Source organism: Microtus oregoni, unplaced genomic scaffold (assembly GCF_018167655.1).
Source record: "Microtus oregoni isolate MIOR12 unplaced genomic scaffold, Mior012 000041F_ref0000270, whole genome shotgun sequence".
NCBI lineage: Eukaryota > Metazoa > Chordata > Mammalia > Rodentia > Cricetidae > Microtus > Microtus oregoni.
In genome coordinates, this window is record NW_024543208.1 from 15,687,797 (window position 1) to 15,706,847 (window position 19,051).

The window sequence follows — 19,051 nt, forward strand, 5'->3', positions numbered from 1 at the left end:
TTTGCTTTCCCACCTTCCAAAGAAACACTGTAAGCTGCGGCATCCGGCCAGAACAGAAAGAGGGCAGCCCGGTTACATTTCAATGTCAGGTAAATATTCTAGCACAAATGTGTCCTAACCATCACATCTGTCATCCAAATCCACGCGCGATGTGCATCTTGTCTGCTAGTTCCAAGGGTGGAAGGAACCTGCCGAGTGTCGGCAGGAGAATCACAGAAGCAATAGTCTCTGGGTCCATAGAACCTATTAATTCATCCAAACAGAATTCATTTTCTTCTAAGAACCCAACCCAGAGGATGCTGGGACAATGCCAAATGGGAACACATGCCAACGGTGACTGTCAGGATCGTGAGTACCCCCTTAGTAACGTTTGGGACCAGTATTGCTCACACTGAAGGGGCTGAAGGGGTTGAAATGGCAATGGCCATTTGACCCTAACAGCCTCTCAGGGATATTGAGGATAACCTGGGCTCAAAACAGATAAACACTGGAAAGCGAGGACTCTGCTTGGATAGACCAGGGAAGAAGAGAGTTTCTAGCACCCACGATGTTCACACTGGAACTTAATGACCGTATGCTACATAAGCCTCAGAGCTCAGACAAAAATAGATACTAAGACTTCCAGCATGTTCTCAGATTCTCATGGCACATGCTGCCAAAGAAAGTAGTCAGCAGAGTTCTGTTGAATGAACATAAGAGATGAGTGTCTAAGTTGATACTTCCCCAATCCTAGCCAAGGCAGATATCACTGTCAACTACAGCATCTTCAGCCAAGGAGAATATTACTAGCTAGCCATAGCATCTCCTCCAAAGCAGACATCACTAGTCAATTGTAACACACTCTCCCACTAAGTTCCAATGTGCAATGCTATCAGACATGTAACAAAAAAATTAAAATAGCTATTATTATGTTTATTACTGCTTGAAGTCTTTCTATATTCTAAATACTGTGTATTAGTTAAGCTTCTTAAAAATCCCCCAAAGTAAGTACTACTATAATGTCCATTTCACAGGTGAAGAAACTGAAGGACAGGAGGGCAGGAACTGTATCAGGACTGGGATCATCTGCATGGGTGAGCTAAGCCTCAAACCCAGGAGGTCTGGCTCCAGCGCCTAGACTGGATTATGCGCAGCTGAGTTCCCAGGATAAATGAGGACAATGATACCATGTGACGGATGGTTCCTGGGGCTCATGGCAGTGAAGCCGTCATTGGGGATCAGAGCCAAGGTTAACCTGGCTTCCGCCCTTCACCCAGGCTCTGCTCCCACCTGCCTGAGCAGGAGCAGTGTTTCTGGGGAACCCTGGGCCCTCTCCTAAGGACAGACTGTACTGGGGAATGGGGAGCTTCCCACTCTGCCTACGCCATCTTCAGCCTCCACCTGAAGAGGACTCTCAGCACAGCTGTTGGAAGAATGAGGTCAACCGTCGTTTCTGGGGAGCCACTTTACACCCCTGCCACCACACGACAGGTTTCATAAGTCCAGAGGAGAGAAACAGATTCTATGGGACGTTTCTAGGTTCCTCCCAGGCTCTGGCCTCTCATTGGTCCTCTGGGCTGAGCCCAAGGTCAAGACTAATTCTGGAGGCCAGGCAGCAAGCCTTAGGGTGAGTGATAGCACCACCTGCTGAGGTCTTTCTAGCCCGGAATAGTCAGAGGCCCTGTCCCTTCTAGCTCCCCAGCCTCTTGGCACAGGGCATCTACACAGGTAGCCGCTGAGATAGTGATATGGCCCACGGCCTTGGCACCTGCAGAGGGCTGGAGCTGGCCACACTGCCCACCGCTCCTTACATCCTCACCATGAGGAATCCAAGAGGACTCTGCTCTAGAAGAGGAAACTAAAGCATAGAAAGTCTGTGACATGGCTTGGGTCACACAACAAGGATTCATAGAGCTGGGACTTAAACTGGGTGCTCTCTCCAAAGTCATGGTCAAGTGCTAGCCACAGTCTCCCTGTGTGCTGAGCCCTTCACTGGCTGAATAGGCTGCTATCGCACTGTCTGCCTGCCTGTGATTCATAGACAGACAGTGAGCCTAAGAATGGTTGGCCGCCCATATGCCAAGACTCCTCTTTGTCCAATCAGTGAGAAAGCAGGCTCTGAGAATGTGGGTGAGCTGCTCACAGCATGGCTTAGGATTGCCTCCCTTTCTCTCCCTGCTCATCATTCTCCTCCTCATTCCATGGGTCCCTTGCCTGTTCCTCATTCCCTGGATCCCACCTTTGCCCACCAAGGGCCTAGGCACGAGTGTACTTACAATGAGGCCGGGGACTCCTGGTGGCCCTGGCAGGCCAATTTCTCCCTGAAAACACAGAAATCAAGGTGGTGACTTCCCTGTGCCCCTCCATACCGTACCCCATGCAGGTGTCGGAGGGACCTTCTTCCTGACCACGGTCCCTAGGAGCTCTTCCACGCTTGACCTGGGGTTGTAGAAGACTCCCCTCTCCTGTCTGTCCCACCTATAATTTCCAAGCCCGGTACCTAGCTTGGAGAACAGACACACAGGTCGGTGGACTCCAGGTCCCCCCATTCTTGGGGTTTCCCAGATGTTAGGGGGAGTTCTTGCCTCGGGGAAGAGGATGGGTCAATGTGGGGCTGACCCTCCAACTCCAGTCCCCCAAAGCATCATAAATTGACCATCTATTGTCCACACCAGGATAAAACAAGACAAAACAACAGAAAACTCAAACAAACAAACAAATGAACAGAAAAACACGGGGGAAGAGTCTGGCTCCCATTCAAATAAAATAAAAACTTGTGGTTCTGGAAACCGATTAACAATAAGAAATGCCAGCCTCTCCCTAGGGCTGTCCTTGTTGACACAGCTGTGGGGCTGCCCTGAAAGGAACGACTTGCCAAGGTCCCACAGCAACTCCATGACAGAGCTGATGCCAAGGCCAGGAAACTGTCTGTTCCCCTAGACCCTAAGGAGAAACACATCTCTCCCAACCCAGGGAAATTTCCAGGTCTCATCCCTTTCAGTGTGATGCTAACCCATGAAGAGGCAAACCTGTGGGAAGGCCCTTGCTCCCCCTGCGAACCTTTGAAATGCATCTTGCTCCCCAGGAGACCTTACCTCAGCTCTCCTGCATCTCCACAGGTCACTCCTCCTTTCCCTCCCTCCTCCGTCCCACCCAGTTCTCCCTAGCCAAGTATAATGGACTAAGGAGGTGGCACAGAGACCAGGGACTATGTTATGGACACTTAGCATTGATGGCAATTGCCACTGAACAGCTGCAATGGCCTTCTCTTCTCTAAAGCATGCATTCTGACTTGCATTTCCAGAGGTAAGCTGGGGTGTAGAGGAGTGGACTGGTTTACCAAGAGACAAACTCCACATTCCTGGCTATGTCAGGCCACAGTTTTGTACCTGGGGCACATGGCCAGGTGAGGCCACAGCTTTGTCTATGGAGCACATGGTTAGGTCAGGCTCAGGAACATTTATGGCAGAGAAATGGCCCAACACATGCTGAAATGCTGATGGAGGACCCGGTGGGCACAGCTGGGCATGCCTGCTCTGTAGAGAGACCCAGGGAAAGACAAGGACCAGAGCAGGTGTTCCTGAGAACACTGGCCATGGTCTGCATCCCAGGCTGACATTAATGTCCTCTCCCACCAGGGCTTGGAGCTGGGACAAGAAGGGAAAAGCAAACAGACTCCCCAGGGGAGGGCAAGCCAACTCCTTGCAGGCAAGCTGGGCCTCTGTGTGTTTACAAACTGTAAGACTGAAGATGCCTGGGAACTTGTATCTGCCTTCCTCAAAGTCTGCAGCAGCTGGCTTTACCAAGACAAACTACCAAGACTCCAGGCAGTAGCTGGGGTGTTTCCATCAAACAAAAGCCCCAGAGACTGGCACAGCCCACAGCTCAGTAGGTGGACCTATCCCTGGAGGCCACAGAAACCCATAGAAGAAAGGAACTCACAGACATCTTCTCATTTCTTTTTTTTTTTACCAAGGGCATCTCCAGCCTGGGAACAACCCAGGTCTGTCTGACTCCCCCTCAAGTCTGCTATACTCTGGTCTATTGGCAAGCACTGGGGGTACTCACAGGGTTCCCATCAAGCCCGGGAGGGCCTCTTTCCCCAAAGTCTCCAGGAAAGCCCTGTGGTAAGGAAAGAGAAGAAACATGGAGGTTAGCACTCAAGGTTGCAGTTTGGCTCTGGGCCATGCTCCCAAGGGATACAAGGACAATGTCTGAGCTGGCTCACTCCTCAGAGCTGGGGTTCTGAAGTCCTCCCCGCTACCCAAAATACCAGCACACATGGAACCAAGGGACAGGCTGCAGTGAATCTGAGCATCAATGGGACAGGCGCCACCCCCAGGTCTGGAACTTGGTCCCCGTGGAGGGGAAATGGCGCAGACTGAGGCAGGAAGCTAGGCTCAGACCTAGACCATTGCCAGCTGGCCGAGGTTTGTAGTGCGCCTTTCTTACCCATAGGCTTCAGTTTCCCCACCGGCCAAAGGAAGGGCCTCTGTGGCTGTGCTTTGTCCCTCAGAAGCCATACTGTGGAATTACCATTCTTATGCTACAAACTAAGGCTGTGACAGGGCAAATGGCAAGGTCACATAAGGTCACACTGCTAGGGATGATCAGCGCTATGGTCGCAAAGAGGCTGGGCCACCAGCCCTGGGCAGGTCTGGGCCTTAAGCCCCTTTGTGACCAGACTAAGAAGCCCTGCACCCCTCAGGGAGCAAGGCAGCTGGAAAAACATCAGCTGTAGGAGGCGACAGGCAGTGGTGGGGGTGGTAGGATCATTCCTACTTCAAAGGAAAGGGAGGGACATTGGGAGAGCCTCCAGTTCCAATGTGGCTTCCCCAGGATGAATGCAAGCGAATTTCATGTTTGCCTGACAGAAAGAGCAGATGCAAATGCAACCAGACAGTGGAGACACGCGCGGAGGAGCCTCACACTGTGACTTGCTACTACTTCTGGAACATACAGTTAAGAGAACAGGAAATCAAAGCAACACAACCAGGAACAGTCCCGTGGTCCGACTGTGTCTGAGCATGTAGGCCTGCATGCCCAGGCCCTCCCTCTTCATGCACAGCGCAGCACAGGGCGGAAGCGCAGCATCAGACCCTAGAGCATGCAGACACTCGATCTCCTGGGACAGGCTGCTGTTTCCACATGCAAGGCTGCACGCCTGTCTGACTGCTGATGGAAAGGTGATTGATCCTATTTAACTGATGGGGGAGGTTGAGGCTCAAACCAAGGCCGGAAAACAATCTATAGCTCAGCTGAGAGCCTGGCCTGCTTCTGTCCAGTTCCACCCCTGTGAGCTGCACACAGGCACATGAGTGACAGAGTGCGTCCATGCACAGCCCTCCTTGTGAAGTGCATCTGACCCATACAAGCTTTCTCTTTCCATGCTCTTGAATTCTCGCCTAACTGACACTAGCCTTTCTCCGTCCAGACCCACTGTTATAATGTAGAGTGGTGTCACCTCATGGGGCAGGAGCCATCTGTCAGGTGGGCTGTGATATGGGACCCTTTCTGAAGCCACTGACTGTCCCTCTGTGGTGGTTGCTGGGATGGGGGCAGGGAGGGGCAGGGTAGGAAGGCGGTCCCTCATGGAATGAGAACAATGTGCAGTGCAGCCCTGGCTGGCTCCATACTGTCTCAATGGCAAGGCCTGCGGACTGCCTGTTCTGCTCTCTAGGTTAAGGGTCTAGAGGTGACTGGGGCCACCCTGGCTTCTCTAGCAGCTGTGCGATGTGCTGAGGGGCTGATCCCCAAAGACAGGCCTGACCCTAGACAAGGTGGGAGATGAGGAAGAAGACCATTCCTCTAAGCACGAGGTCCATTAGCCTGGGCATTTATTCGTCCATCTTATATGCAAGGCCTGAGATGTCTAAGTAGCAGCATCTGGTGGGCTCTACACACTAGGCAGCTGTGAGTTGGCCTGACACTCCATTCAAACCCAGTAAGTATTCAGGCCAACAGCCCCAAGCCATCCTAGATCTACCACCCAGAGGGCTCTAAGAGCCTGAGTTATGCCTGCTTTACTTCAGTGAACGCTAAGACCAGGGAGAGATTCAAGACATTGCCTTCTGAAGGTTGAGTCCAAAACCCCATGATGCCCTGCTGCAGCTCAGACGCCGGCTAAGCCATTCGGTGAGCCACAGGAAGACAAAGCCATGGCAGTAACAACCAACTTCAGTAGAGTCACAAAAGGGGCTCTATGCTGACCAGAGAGGTTAAGAAACCTGTCCAGAGTCACATAGTTATGGTGGGGATTTGATTGCAGGCAGCCCAGTCCCAGAGTTGTTGGTGTTTACGCTGTGACACCAAGGATAGACAGAAAAACTAAAAGAAGCTCAGCATCTCTAAGGCTATGACAGCGTTGCACTAATGCACACTATGTCTGGCTCTGCAAGACCATACACCACGGCCTTGCTCTCCTCCTCCTTCACCTAGCTCTCCTCCTCCTTCACCTAGCTCTCCTCCTTCACCTAGCTCTCCTCCTTCACCTAGCTCTCCTCCTCCTTCACCTAGCTCTCCTCCTTCACCTAGCTCTCCTCCTCCTTCACCTAGCTCTCCTCCTTCACCTAGCTCTCCTCCTTCACCTAGCTCTCCTCCTCCTTCACCTAGCTCTCCTCTTTCACCTAGCTCTCCTCCTTCACCTAGCTCTCCTCCTCCTTCACCTAGCTCTCCTCCTTCACCTAGCTCTTCTCCTTCACCTAGCTCTCCTCCTTCACCTAGCTCTCCTCCTTCACCTAGCTCTCCTCCTTCACCTAGCTCTCCTCCTTCACCTAGCTCTCCTCCTCCTTCACCTAGCTCTCCTCCTCCTTCACCTAGCTCTCCTCCTCCTTCACCTAGCTCTCCTCCTTCAGCTCCAGCTTTGCCTCTAATGAATGGGCAACCCTTGGAAGTCCAGAGATTTCTTTAAGAAGACTGTTAGGAAATACTGAAGCTTTTAAAGGTGAGAGAACAATTACAGGTGGTCAAGATGGAGCAAGCCTAGGTGAACAGCAGTTTGCTGCACTGGTCGGGAACAGATTCAAAGTTTCTGCCACTCCACTCCCTAGCATGTAGCCATGCTATGTAGCCTAGCATGTAGACCCAGCGGCTACCCAGGGTCTCTGGCCTGCTGGCCATCCAGTCCCTACTGGCTACGCCTAATGTATGTTTGACAATGCGACTGCCGTCAGCCCATGGCAGCACGCACTTGCTTCCTCTGGTGCCCCAATCCCTGACAGCAGCAGCCTGGCCCATGGCCCGAAAAATGAACTTGGCTCACTGCCGGGCCTGCTGCTTGGCTCCTCTGCTCCCCCAGGTCGGGTCCCTCTGGGACTGAAAGTCTCTACTGTGAGCAGGACCAGGCCCAGCAAAATAAAAAAGACTGGGGCAAGGCTCCGCCCTCTCTGAATGGCAACAGTTCAGAGGGCCTGAGGTGTGGACAGCAATGTGCCAAAGGCCCAGACCTCTAAAGGCATTTCAGCCATGTTCCTGACTCCAGAACCTGCTCCTCTGCCCCACGGGTGGACACAGGGCCAGGAGAGCATTCAACAGATGACCTGCCGAGCTTCACTATGTCTCAGAGCCTGCAAACGAGACACCCCTTTGCATCCTAGGTAAGAGGAGCTAAGAAAGCATCATTAACTACTCCATCTAGTCCCCAGCAAGCTGCAATGCACTTTTACACCACTAGTCGGGGTTGATACCCACCATGGTATATCCAGCAGCCTCCAGGAGCCACCAACTTTTAAAGGGTATAATAGTTGCATTCTTTTTTTTTTTTTTTTTGAGACAGGGTTTCTCTGTGGTTTTGGAGCCTGTCCTGGAACTAGCTCTTGTAGACCAGGCTGGTCTCGAACTCACAGAGATCCGCCTGCCTCTGCCTCCCGAGTGCTGGGATTAAAGGCGTGCGCCACCACTGCCCGGCCAATAGTTACATTCTTGAATGTCGGGAAGTTCCTGCACAGGTCTAGCTTGCATCCTTCCTACTGTACTTGAAATGTGCTGTTGAGAAGCTCCCCTGAGGCTCTCAACCCCCAACTTCACTATGAAGATCATCTCCTACCCTGATCTGTGAAGCCAGCTAGGAAATCCACCGGAGCAATGCCATCAAAGGGAAGAGATGGGCACAGGCAGGCCACAGGCTCACGGAGATCCTAGCCAGACCTTCAGTTTGTCTGTTTGGGCCTCAGTTTCCCCATGTGGGAGTATACACTCCCTGCTTCCCTATTCAATGTCTGGAAAAAGCCCAGGGCAGGAAGCCCTGTCCTGAACCAGAGAGCTGTGTGTCCTCGGACAAGTGCTCAGCATCTCTGGGTCACACAGCAAGAGACTGAGCCAATCTGGGCCATCTGGTCCAGTGTTGGGGCCGCCTTCCTAATGCTATGTGGGCCCGGTCTCAGAAGGCACTAATGGCAGATCCAGAGAGAGAGAGAGCTAGACCAGAGGGCTCACTGCCGCCTAGAATCAGCGAGAGATTCCGGCTGGGAGAGGGCTCGCCATCTGCTGTGCATATGACTGAAGCAGCCAGGCCAGACGCTCTGCCAGCTGCCAGCTGCCAACAGTTTATATCTGGACCTTCTTCCAGAATTACACACTCCCTTTCTAGCACGAGGGGTGAGGCAGGGGTGAGAGCCACGGATTCCTCAGGAGAAAGGACTGGGTGGAGAGAGGCGGGACCATACACAAAGCGCCCTGTGCTATCGAGTGTCCTAGGCGACTTTGCTGCCTATTTACTGTGCGACCCTAGACAAGTAACTTGCATTCTCTGGTCAATGGCAAGCCTGGCCAGATAACCAGGGTCCTGAGGCTGGACAGCACCCTGCAGGGTGTCAGCAGAGAGCTAAGCCATCCATGGGGGCAAAGGTGAGAGAATGTCTCAGTGAGTCACGAGCCTCCCAGCAAAGGATGCTACACGCATCACTCTGTCCCTAACAGTTTCACATCCCCTTCCGGAACCAATGGCTTCCTGGCAGAGGACACCTGCTTTTATAATACGGGTACCGTGTAGTGTTTCCAAGAGTCAATTGTTCAGTGACTGCGAAGCCTTGGGATAATAGTTAGCTTCTCTAGGCCTTGCCATTCTCTTTATACCCCACCAACGGCCGAACAAGAGGTAAACTAAACCCTTACAGTGACAGAGCCAGCAGATTTGGGGGCAGAGGCGAACACTGAATCATCCTGGGCCCACTCCTATCATGGCCTATCACACTCTACAGTCGTGTAACCTTGTATACGCATGTACAAAGATTGATTGAGTGGGGGACCTGACACTGTGGAGATGGCATTATGGGTAAGTACGTAAGTCGTCTAGTCCCTGCTGGCCATTGACAGAAGCCCCAGACACCCACAAGCCACTGAAGCACACAGGGATAGAGGAAACACCCGGAGCAGCAGGAACCCCAGGCAGCATCTCAGGCCAGCAGCTATACCTGGGTACCCCGCCCCACACCACAGTCAAGAAACAGAGCAGAGAGGCAGACAGCGCCAGGTCTCAGGGACCACCCATGCAGTATGGTCAGTGGGAGGTGGGGCTACCCGTAGAGTCTGCGTAATAGACACGGAAAATCTTTACCGGCCTACCCATCTCGCCCCTCTTGCCAGGAACACCAGGAAGCCCCTGTGGGGGAAAGAGGAGAAAGATCGTCATCAGGTTCCAGGGGGAGAGATTGGAATGTTCGTACAGAGCAGTAGTGCCGGCTGCATGGAGGTTCATGGACTCATGAGCCCCTTTTGGGGAGTTCCTAAAGAAAGCTGCCAGCACTCCCAGCTTCAGCAGGTGCTCACTAAGTGCACCTTCTTCTGCTTTCCTATAATGCTCTATATTTAGCTTAATGACAGGGTTACAACTGAGCTTCCAAGTAGAGGCTCAGAGGGGAAGGAGCTTGTATTAAAGTCGCCAGCCACAAAGGCCCGTGGGCAGCCCTTTCCTGACTTGGACACTTCGTCTGGACGACAGGGCATCTTGGGAAATCTTAAACCTACGCACCCTGAAGGCAGTCTATACTCACCCCCAGGGCCCAGGACAGAGCCAGGCATCCATGGTGTCCCCCGTCTCTGCTGCCACCAAAGCTGCCATGGCCCTGTCTGGGATGCCTGGTCTGGCGTCTGACACCTGGCTTCTGTCCCCACCCTTCTCCCTCACAAGCCTCACATTATTTTACAAAACAGCCAAGTGTCTGTGCCAGCGATGAGTGGCCACGTGTGAAAGGGAGAGACATCTTGGGGCTCTGTGGGTGGCCTGTGTCATAGCTACTCAGCCCTGTCACTGCGGCAGGAAAGCCCCTACAAATAGTGGTAAGTTATAAGCGTGGCTATGGCCAATAAACTTCATTACGAAACAGCCAACTGGCCTTCCCTGCAGAACTCATATTTAGAATACAGTGTCTGTTCTGGTTAGAGACTCATCTATGGAGTCCGCTCTCTAGTCTCTGTCCCCCCAAGTACCTAGAACACATGGTGACTGCCCTCCCCTGGCCAGGTGCCCCCCTCAGGGGCTGCACTTCTGCAGCAGCAGGATGGAAGGGGGTTATGAGGCACAGACAAAAGGACTTACCCGCTCTCCCTCCGACCCCGGCAGGCCGAAGAGCCCCGGGAGACCAATGTAACCCTAGAAAAGAGCAGGTGGAGGTCAGAAAGGCTGAGAGTGGGGTGCAGTTACCCCAGCCTCCCTGCTGCCTTCCCATAGCCCGATCCTCTGTGATGATGGCTCCAGGGGTCCTCGATGACATAGACCTTGAGGCAAGTGTATATGCCCGTGGACTGCATGGTGCTGCGTCCACGATGTAGTCCAAAGGCACATACGCTCACACCAGGGAGGGCAGCGTAGGATGACCTGTGGAAGGAAGCTCGTGCCCAGGTTAGACCTGCAGGGCTGTGGGATCTGCTTGCCTTGGCGGTGTTCTCTATAGTGCTTCCTGAAAGGCTCTGAGGTCCTGGACCTGGGGACTTGCACCCATCCTGGGTGCCAAGTACTGCCAGTCAGCATGGCCATCCCAGAGAGCTGACACTGTACTAGGCACGTGGGTGCTTCTGAGTTAACCCTGGCAAGGACCCCACAGGCTAGAGGGGCTACCAATTTGAATTCAAATAACTTGTGTCAGCCAGGCTTGTCACCATTGTCCCTGGGCCAGATAGAACGTACCTGATTTCCAGCCTCTGAGCCCTCGATCAGGCATATCCTACCTACATCGTGGTGGCGGGACCATGACGGGCATCGCCCACCCTGATTGCTCCCTGTCTAGTGCCCAACATGCAGGCTCGTTGCCCCAGCACCACCCAGTACCCTGTAAACGGTGCATCTTCTACGCCTCCTTGTCATCTGGTAATGTAAGGGCCAAGATCCAGCACAGGGCTTGCACCACTCTGCAGTCTAGACGCTGTGCAGCAGTTTATGCAACTACAGCAAAAGCAAATGCTTGCGGAGCATAGCTCCCTACTAGATCCGACCTAATGCTATGCACACGCTAAGCACCCAGATATGTGTCTTCTTTGACATTGTGAGAAAGTAGTCATCTTAGAGTTCACACTTGAGAACCTCACAACCAAGAAGGGGGAACACACACACACACACACAAACTCCTTACAGAATATGTTAAGTTTATTATTTCATGTTGGGTTGAGCTGAATCCATAGCTATCCTCAGACAAATGTAGCCCACGGGCTAGAGATTGGACACATGATTCAGGTATGGCATCCTTGCCACACCTCTGGCAGGAGGCTTTAGTTAGAATTCTATACAGGTGAGAACATTTAGGCCTAGAGGGTAAGGGGACCTGCCTATGGTCACACAGTTGTAGTGTAGTGGATCTGGTCTCTGAGTTCAAGCCCCGTAGTTCCTAAGCCCACACCCCTAACCAGTGTGTCATGGACACACTCCGCTGAGGGGACTGGTAGCAGCTGTCCTTGCCCACGTACCCACCCGTGTCCCCTCAGTGACCATCAGCAGTTGTCCTGACTCTTCTGTGGAGAGCGCATGGCTTGTGAACATGAAAAGGCTGGTGACCATCTGAGGTCAGTGGTTGAGGGAATCCCTGAGTCAGTCATGCAGACTCTAGCGCTAGTCTGGGCAGTGAGTAGAACTCAAGACCTGGAACCTTTCCCCAAGAGTCTAGACATTCCCTTGGAGGCCACTACTCATGGGAACCACAGGAGAGAGACCCAGAAGCCCAGACAAGAGCTGCCCTTCTCTGCATGCCATGCAACACTTGAGGGACCTTGCCTTCTATGCTGTGCCCACCTCTGCCACCACTAGACTGCAGCAGAGATTAAGGCCAACAATGTGCCCATATTGGCCTTTTAACCTGCCACGGTCTAAATAGCATTGGCTTAGGAGAGGACTGGTCACAGGGGACTTGCCATGACAGACGGTCAGATGATCCACTTGCTGAGCCCCACTTCAGGATCCTAGGGCCTGCCTGAGCAGTGTCTTGGTATATATCATGAACAGAGCTACCTAGGCCTACCATGACCTGTGTCCTTTGTGTTTCCCCATTCAACACACCCAGGACCTCTCTGCCTACTGATAGTTTCTGGGAGATCCATATGGAGCTCCTCCTCCTTTTGCAGTTTAGGTAGATGGAGTTCAGGGGTTGCCATCTCCTGACCCCAGGCCCCCTAGTAGCCTGGACCTCCCATGAGCCCATTAGAGGGGCAAGTGATGTCCATTCACAGCCCACCAGTGTAGGACTAGCCAAAACCCACTTACCCGGCTGCCTTTGGGGCCAGGATCTCCTACAGGTCCAGGGAACCCCTAAAACAGAAATACAGGGGGCAAGGCCATATGGAGATGCCATCTCTGCGGCCAATGTCCCAGGGTCAGTCGCGTTTCGGGCCTCAGGTGTTCTTTGGAGCATTCATGGGATGGGTTGGACCAGGGATGGCTCAGAAGGAGACTGGACAGCAGGCGTCTCCGGAAGGCGTTCTCTAAGTCACAGTTCTCCTGCAGAACCTCCTAGCCTGCAGCATGGCTGCTGGGTCCAGTGCCTAGCTAGCCCTTTCCTTAGGGCCCAGCCCACAGCCTCCCTCTGCTTGGGGCACTATGGTCACCACCATGGCCACAACTTCCAGAGAATATACTGCACCTGCCTGCCAGGGTAACCTTTGGCCCCTGGACTGCCCTCAGGTCCTGGCTGGCCCTGAAAAGGAACAAGAGGAATGTTAGGAAATGCGAGGCCCTGCAAAGCTCTGTCAGGGTCCAGGTGTGGGGGAGGGTGCCTATAACAGATGAGGAGAGAGGCAAGAATGTGAGGCAAGGGGAAAGAACACAAGCAGGGCCTGCTGGGGCCCCAAGCCCACCCCTCTAGAAACTGGTCAGACCAGCTCCAGGTTCAAAATAAGAAAGCACAGAAGAGGCCTGGCTGGCTGTCCCCTGGCAGGACTGCTGTTTGAGTTGGGCCAGGAGACCAGAATTCCTGCAAACCCCAAGGCGAATGGAAGGGATAATATCGCCTAATATCGCCTGGGACAGGCCAGCTATTCATGGCTCTAACCAGAGTCCAGGGGCTTCTGCCAGCCCTGGGCTGGGCTGAGCACTACAGACACAGGCTCTTCCAGGACAGTGTGGCTGACTGGGTGAGGGCGGGGGGTGGGGAGGATGCGGGGGAGTCCCACAGGCTTGTTCTGGGACTCCAGAGAATCTCAGTCCAAGGAGCAGGCTGGTACCAAAACCAAGCAGTGCAGGGCAGTGCACATGGGCCTCACCTGTTCTCCAGGGTGCCCTGCTGCTCCAGGATGGCCCTTGTGTCCCTGTGGAGTGAAGAATTGGCATCAGGAAATAGGCTTTGTGGTAGTGATAGGAAACACACTCCCCACATAGACGCAGGTTGTGTGATGTTCAGAGACTCCTCTGGCCTCATCTTTGGTTAGAGTTAGAGACTATGTATGACCCAGTGGTCCACATCCCAGCCAAGCCTTTGAAGTCCAGAGAGCTGGAAGCCATTAGAAACAGACGCAAAGGGCCTGTCATATAGGAACAGGGACAAGGTGGAACTGGTACACGCACAGTGACTGGTGCCATCAGGATCCACTCCAGCTCATGTACCGTGACCTTGTTACCAGAGCCACTGCCTGCTTCCTCACTGGAAGGCCACCCAGATGCTCAGCGCAGCCTTGACTCTTCGTCCTCAACACTGAGACCACACTAAGCCCAGGCAGGCCCCTCACACCAGAGCTCTGCTAAGAGAGACTGTCCCTGATTTACTATGCAACTTTGGGTGGGGGTCGCCCTTCTGTGGACCTCAAGATGGAAGATCTGGAACTCTGAGACCCTTCCATTTTGTTATCTTAGAACTCCAAGTTCTAGGACCCCTGAGAGCCTGTGAAAAGGAACAGCAGCAGCCGCCTGCCACTCAACACAGGCTCGCAACACCTGGACATGCGGAGACGCTCACAGACTCACTCTCCCAAGTCATTTCTCTCTCTTCTTTCTCCGTTCTCCCCTTCTTCCTTCCTTCCTTGGTTCCTTTTTATATTTATTTACGAGAGGGTCTCATGAAGCTAAGTGGCCTCCAACTTGCCATGCAGCCAAGGATGACATCGAATTTCTGATTCCCCTCACCAAGTGCTGGGCTTACAGGCCGGCACTGCCACAGCTGGTGTACAACAAACCCAGGGCTCTAGCATGCCGGGCAAGCACTAGTCTGCAGTCCCAGCCCCTGAATGCGTCATCATCCTGCATCCTGAGGATGCACAGGAAGTGGCAGTCTTCATCATAAATAGAAGACTCCATCTTAGGTGGGGGCTTGGGAGGTCCCCCAGCATTTCCTCTGAGTCATCTCAAGCCAAGAGGGCCTGCATCTCCCTCTACACCAAGGCCTACCATGGGGAAGGAGTAGGCAAGTCCCAGACCACAGGGAGCAGCTGGACAGAAGGATCCAAGTACTTCTTACAGTCTGATCTGGACTCCAGAGCTGCTCATCTTTGGGCTGGCTATGCGGCCAGAACCAAAGACCCCACCTCTCTGAGCCTTGATTTCCTCAGAAATTATACAATGGGGAGGTAAGAACCAGAGCCTGGGTGGCATGAGCTGTGTGGGAAGCACCAAACATGGTGTCTGGCATTTAATACAGCAGCTTCAGAAACACCAGCTACTGTTTTATTTCTTATTCATTCACTCCCTCATTCAACAGATACTGAAGAGTGTGCATGGGCCTGCAGGGTTTTCCACATGGGAAGAGAGTCAGGCAACATCCTTTGCCCTGGGAGTTTACATTCCTAGAAAGGAACTAAAAACAAAGTAAGTAAAAAGATAACTGTGGGTGGCCCGACACAGAGGTGGGAGTAAGAGCAGCGGTGTTGGTTTCGCAAGATGAATATGTTCCGGGGAAGAGCTGCTCAGCAACCCCAGTGTGCTCAACTCCACTGCCCATGCACTGACATCTGCTGAAATGGCAAATTTGATGATATGTGTTTTTACCATAATAAAAAGGAGCCATAAGCAAGTAAAGTTAGGGGACGGAGGATGGCATGACTGGGGAGAGGTGGTGACTGCAGGGACAATCGAGGGATGGGTAATGGGAAGAGAGGTAGACAGGGGAAGTGCCTAGAAAAGGCATCCGGGCATCTGGAGCAGAGTGCAAAGGTGCTCGAGGCAGATGTGCTCTAAGTGGGCTTGGAGAAGCACACGAGGGCCCATGGGACCAGAAAACAAACATGGGGAGAGGGCAGAGAAGCAACTGGAGGTCAAAGTAGGTGAGGGGGTTGTCACAGGAAGCCCTGGGGACACAGGGACATGGCATGGCATGGTATGAGGGGGAAGAAGCTGAGCCCTCTTTTTCCCACAGAAGCACCAATGTGATCCACGTGCTCTGGGTTGTGAGACTGAGCAGAACGATCACCTCTCTGAACTCACTCTGCTTGCCAGAGGATCTCCACAAACAAGCCGCAGACACACAGGGCTGGGGGCAACAACGTGGGCAGAATACACAAAAGCCCCAAGTCTCCAGTACTCTACTGAAAACCAATTCACAAGCAATTGCTCTCCCCCAAAGACAAGGGGTGTGTTCAGTTAAATCCAAGATGAGGTATAAGCAAACTTGTGTGCAGGAAAGAGCTGGACGGAATGAATGACAGAATCCACCAGGACTAACCCTGTGCTTGCTCACTGCCAGCGCCTTAGGCACACCTGCTCACTAACACCTCGAATTACTTCTAGGATGTAGGAATCACCTAGTACACTCATCAGAGAGGAAACTGAGGCTCAGGGGATGGAACGGACTTTTCTGAGGCCACACAGTTGTCTTGGAACAGCACATGAATCGTGGCCTCAGACCTTAACTACCAACCACTGAGCCTGGACCAGCCCAGAAGAACAAGAAAGGTTCCCTTAAAGATGCATCTCCCTGAGACAAAGCCATTGGGTCATAACAATATCCTTAGGGCCAATGTCAGGTGCTGGAGTACCTGCATCGGATGGGACCAAGTCATTCTGACCACTTCCTGCTTTCCCGAACCAAAAAGGAAACTGAGGTTCCAGGAGATGGGCTTGCAGGAAGCTACGGCCTAGGCTGGACTGTCCTCTATGCTTGTAATGGGCTGAGCTGTCTTGATAAGTGAACCCCAGAGGGCCTTGACTGTGATTGGGAGCGCATGCTTCTAAGGCTGGGGGGAACTGCACAGACAAGCAGAGCCGAGGTGGGAGGTGGGGTGCAGAGGGGGCTCCCTGGCAGTGCTTTTGGCAGTGTTTACCAAACAGTTTTAAATGACAGGGGTGAGGACATGAGGCTCTAAACCATTATCTTCTCCTGGCCCTGGCAATTACAGGGCCAGCCCATCCCACAAGGTAGCCGCAGGGCAGTGATTTCCCACGTTTGGGTGAAAGATGCCAGGTAAGAAGGAGGCAGAGGTGCTTAGAGGAGCTGCAGGCTGCCTGGCAGGCGAGCCTCCACAGGCCCCTGTTTATAATACAGCACGCTCTCTATTTTGGTTTGGGAGCCAGATTAATCACTGCTTACAGTGCATAAGGAGGAACCAGACATCACCTCACCCTGCCACAGACAGCGGGGTGCTATTTGGACTTCAGGCCCTGCCTGGGGGTCTGGACCTCCTCAGGGTCCACTTCAATAGGAAAGCGGAACCCACTCTCCATTCTTGCTCAGCATACAAAGGTTGACCACAGAACTCACCTGACACTCCCACAGCAGCGAGCAGAGCAGAGGGTCAAAGAGGAAGAAATCACACGAGACTAAGCCTCTCTGGGCCTCAGTTTCCCAAACTGATCTCTCAACATGCCCTCTGGGCCTTCATGTTAGAGGACTCTGAAATTAGTCTGTCACCTAGAGCGTCAGACAGACCGCAGGGCATCCAATCACACTTGGAGGTAAGTTGGGGAAGGGAAGGCAGGAAGGTCTACTTCTCAGGTACCTCATTCACTCATGTAGTCATTCATTCATTCATTCATTCATTCAGCAAACATCTGCTGAACCTGAGCCATGCCCAAAGCCCAGGGGGCAGGCAGTAGCAGACATAGCACTGAACAAAAGCAATGTGGTTACCATCTTCTAGAAGTGGGTAGGGAAACCAAGAGCATGTGAAGAAGGGTGTAGTAAAGAATCGAGTGCCCAAGGTGGAGCTCAGCTTCGGGAGGTTGCACAGGGCCCTGACTGAGGCAGTGGGACAGAGGTGGTGGCAGAGAAATGGGTGGGGGTGGACATGGGGCTGGGGGTCACCCTCAGAAGTATGGCTGGTGCGCCTTCCACTGTCTTTCTCAGGACAGTGCCAACTGGACAGCACAGCAGAGCCAGTGACCCACAGAGGAGCCTGGGGAGGTAGGGGTGAAAAGAGCTTCCTTCCACCAGTCATGTCTGCCTGGCAGCGTGATCAATGGATGACATCAGCCAGAGGAATGGGAGAGAGGGAGGGGTGGGGCCAGGCAGATGTGGGTGCCCAGCGCGTGCTGAGCCTCTCGGAGGACGACTATCACACAGGATTCTGACCTCAGAGCGCTGCTCCAGCTGGAGAAATATGCTGAGGGTGAGTGAATCATCCAATAGCCAGAAAGCGGGGAAACCCAAGCTGGCTAGAAGATGAGCCAGAGTCTGAGAAATGAGGGTGGGAACTGTTGGGGGTGCTGGGGAGAGATTCACGGAAGAGGGTCTTCCAGAAGTGAAACGTAGCATTAATGATGGATACGGAGAGGTCAGGCCAGGGGCACAGCAGAAAGCCAGGGACACTGGGGATGAGGTAAGGGACCATGCCACTGACCACTCAGCCTCCCTGTGCTCTACAGGACTGAGGAGCGTTCCCAGCTCCCACGCGTGAGCAGCTAAAACTTTCCTGCCTTCTTTAGGGTGAGCATGTCCGTGTCTTTGCTGTCCTAGTACTCGACACACAGAAAGGTCACTGCAAGTCTGAGGTCAGCCTGGGCCCAGAGTGCCTGTGACCCTTCCTGTCCCAGAGGGCAGTTACCTCCTACGGAGGAGCATGGTCCACATCAACAACAAAAGCACCAGGTTAACGCAGGCCCCACGCGGGGGAAGAGTAGCATGCCTGGTGAGCTGTGAACTGGCTGGAGGATTAGTGATGCCGCTTCTCCTCACCACCAACACTGTCGTCCATTAATTCGTTCACTCATTCAGCCAGTATATATGGTGTCTGTCTGGGTGAGTGCTGGGACCTCCCAACCACCCCTGGACAGAAGCTCTGCATGTAGAAGTGGCTAACCCCTATTCACAACCCCATGGGACAGAACTGGGACTCCATCACATTCCATGCCAATGAATAAAGAAGCCTCTTCTGAAAGTGAACTCGGAGAGTCCTCTCTTGGTTGAGAAACTGTCCCAGTCAGCCTTGTGGTAAGAAAGGGGCCGGAGGGTCAGAGACCCAGGTTCAGACCCCACCCTCCACTCTGAGACACAAAGGTTTCTTCCTTAAGCTGGGAAACTCTGGGTCTTGGCTGCATGGGAACCCACTGGTCTTCCAAAGGTTCTCTTGCCTGGGTCTAATGCCTAACCTAGAATCCCACAGTGGCCTGACACTCAGCAGGGTTGAAGGCCACCACGGAAGAACATACCGTGAAGCCCTGACAACCTCCACCTGTCACTCAACACCAGGGTCAACTCAGAGTTTAGAGCATAAGTCCCCATGTGTTGACTAA

General features: G+C 53.2%; 1 protein-coding gene across 1 annotated transcript in view; it reads right to left on the reverse strand.

Moving 5' to 3' along the window:
- Col27a1 (collagen type XXVII alpha 1 chain) overlaps positions 1-19,051 on the reverse strand; it is a 119,173-nt gene that overhangs the window by 65,068 nt on the left and 35,054 nt on the right. The window contains exons 8-14 of the mRNA XM_041632459.1: positions 13,660-13,704; positions 13,041-13,094; positions 12,665-12,709; positions 10,514-10,567; positions 9,533-9,577; positions 4,048-4,101; positions 2,256-2,300 (exon numbers count right to left, since the gene is read on the reverse strand). Coding sequence (XP_041488393.1) covers positions 2,256-2,300; positions 4,048-4,101; positions 9,533-9,577; positions 10,514-10,567; positions 12,665-12,709; positions 13,041-13,094; positions 13,660-13,704 — 342 coding nt within the window. The remainder of the gene's footprint in view (positions 1-2,255; positions 2,301-4,047; positions 4,102-9,532; positions 9,578-10,513; positions 10,568-12,664; positions 12,710-13,040; positions 13,095-13,659; positions 13,705-19,051) is intronic.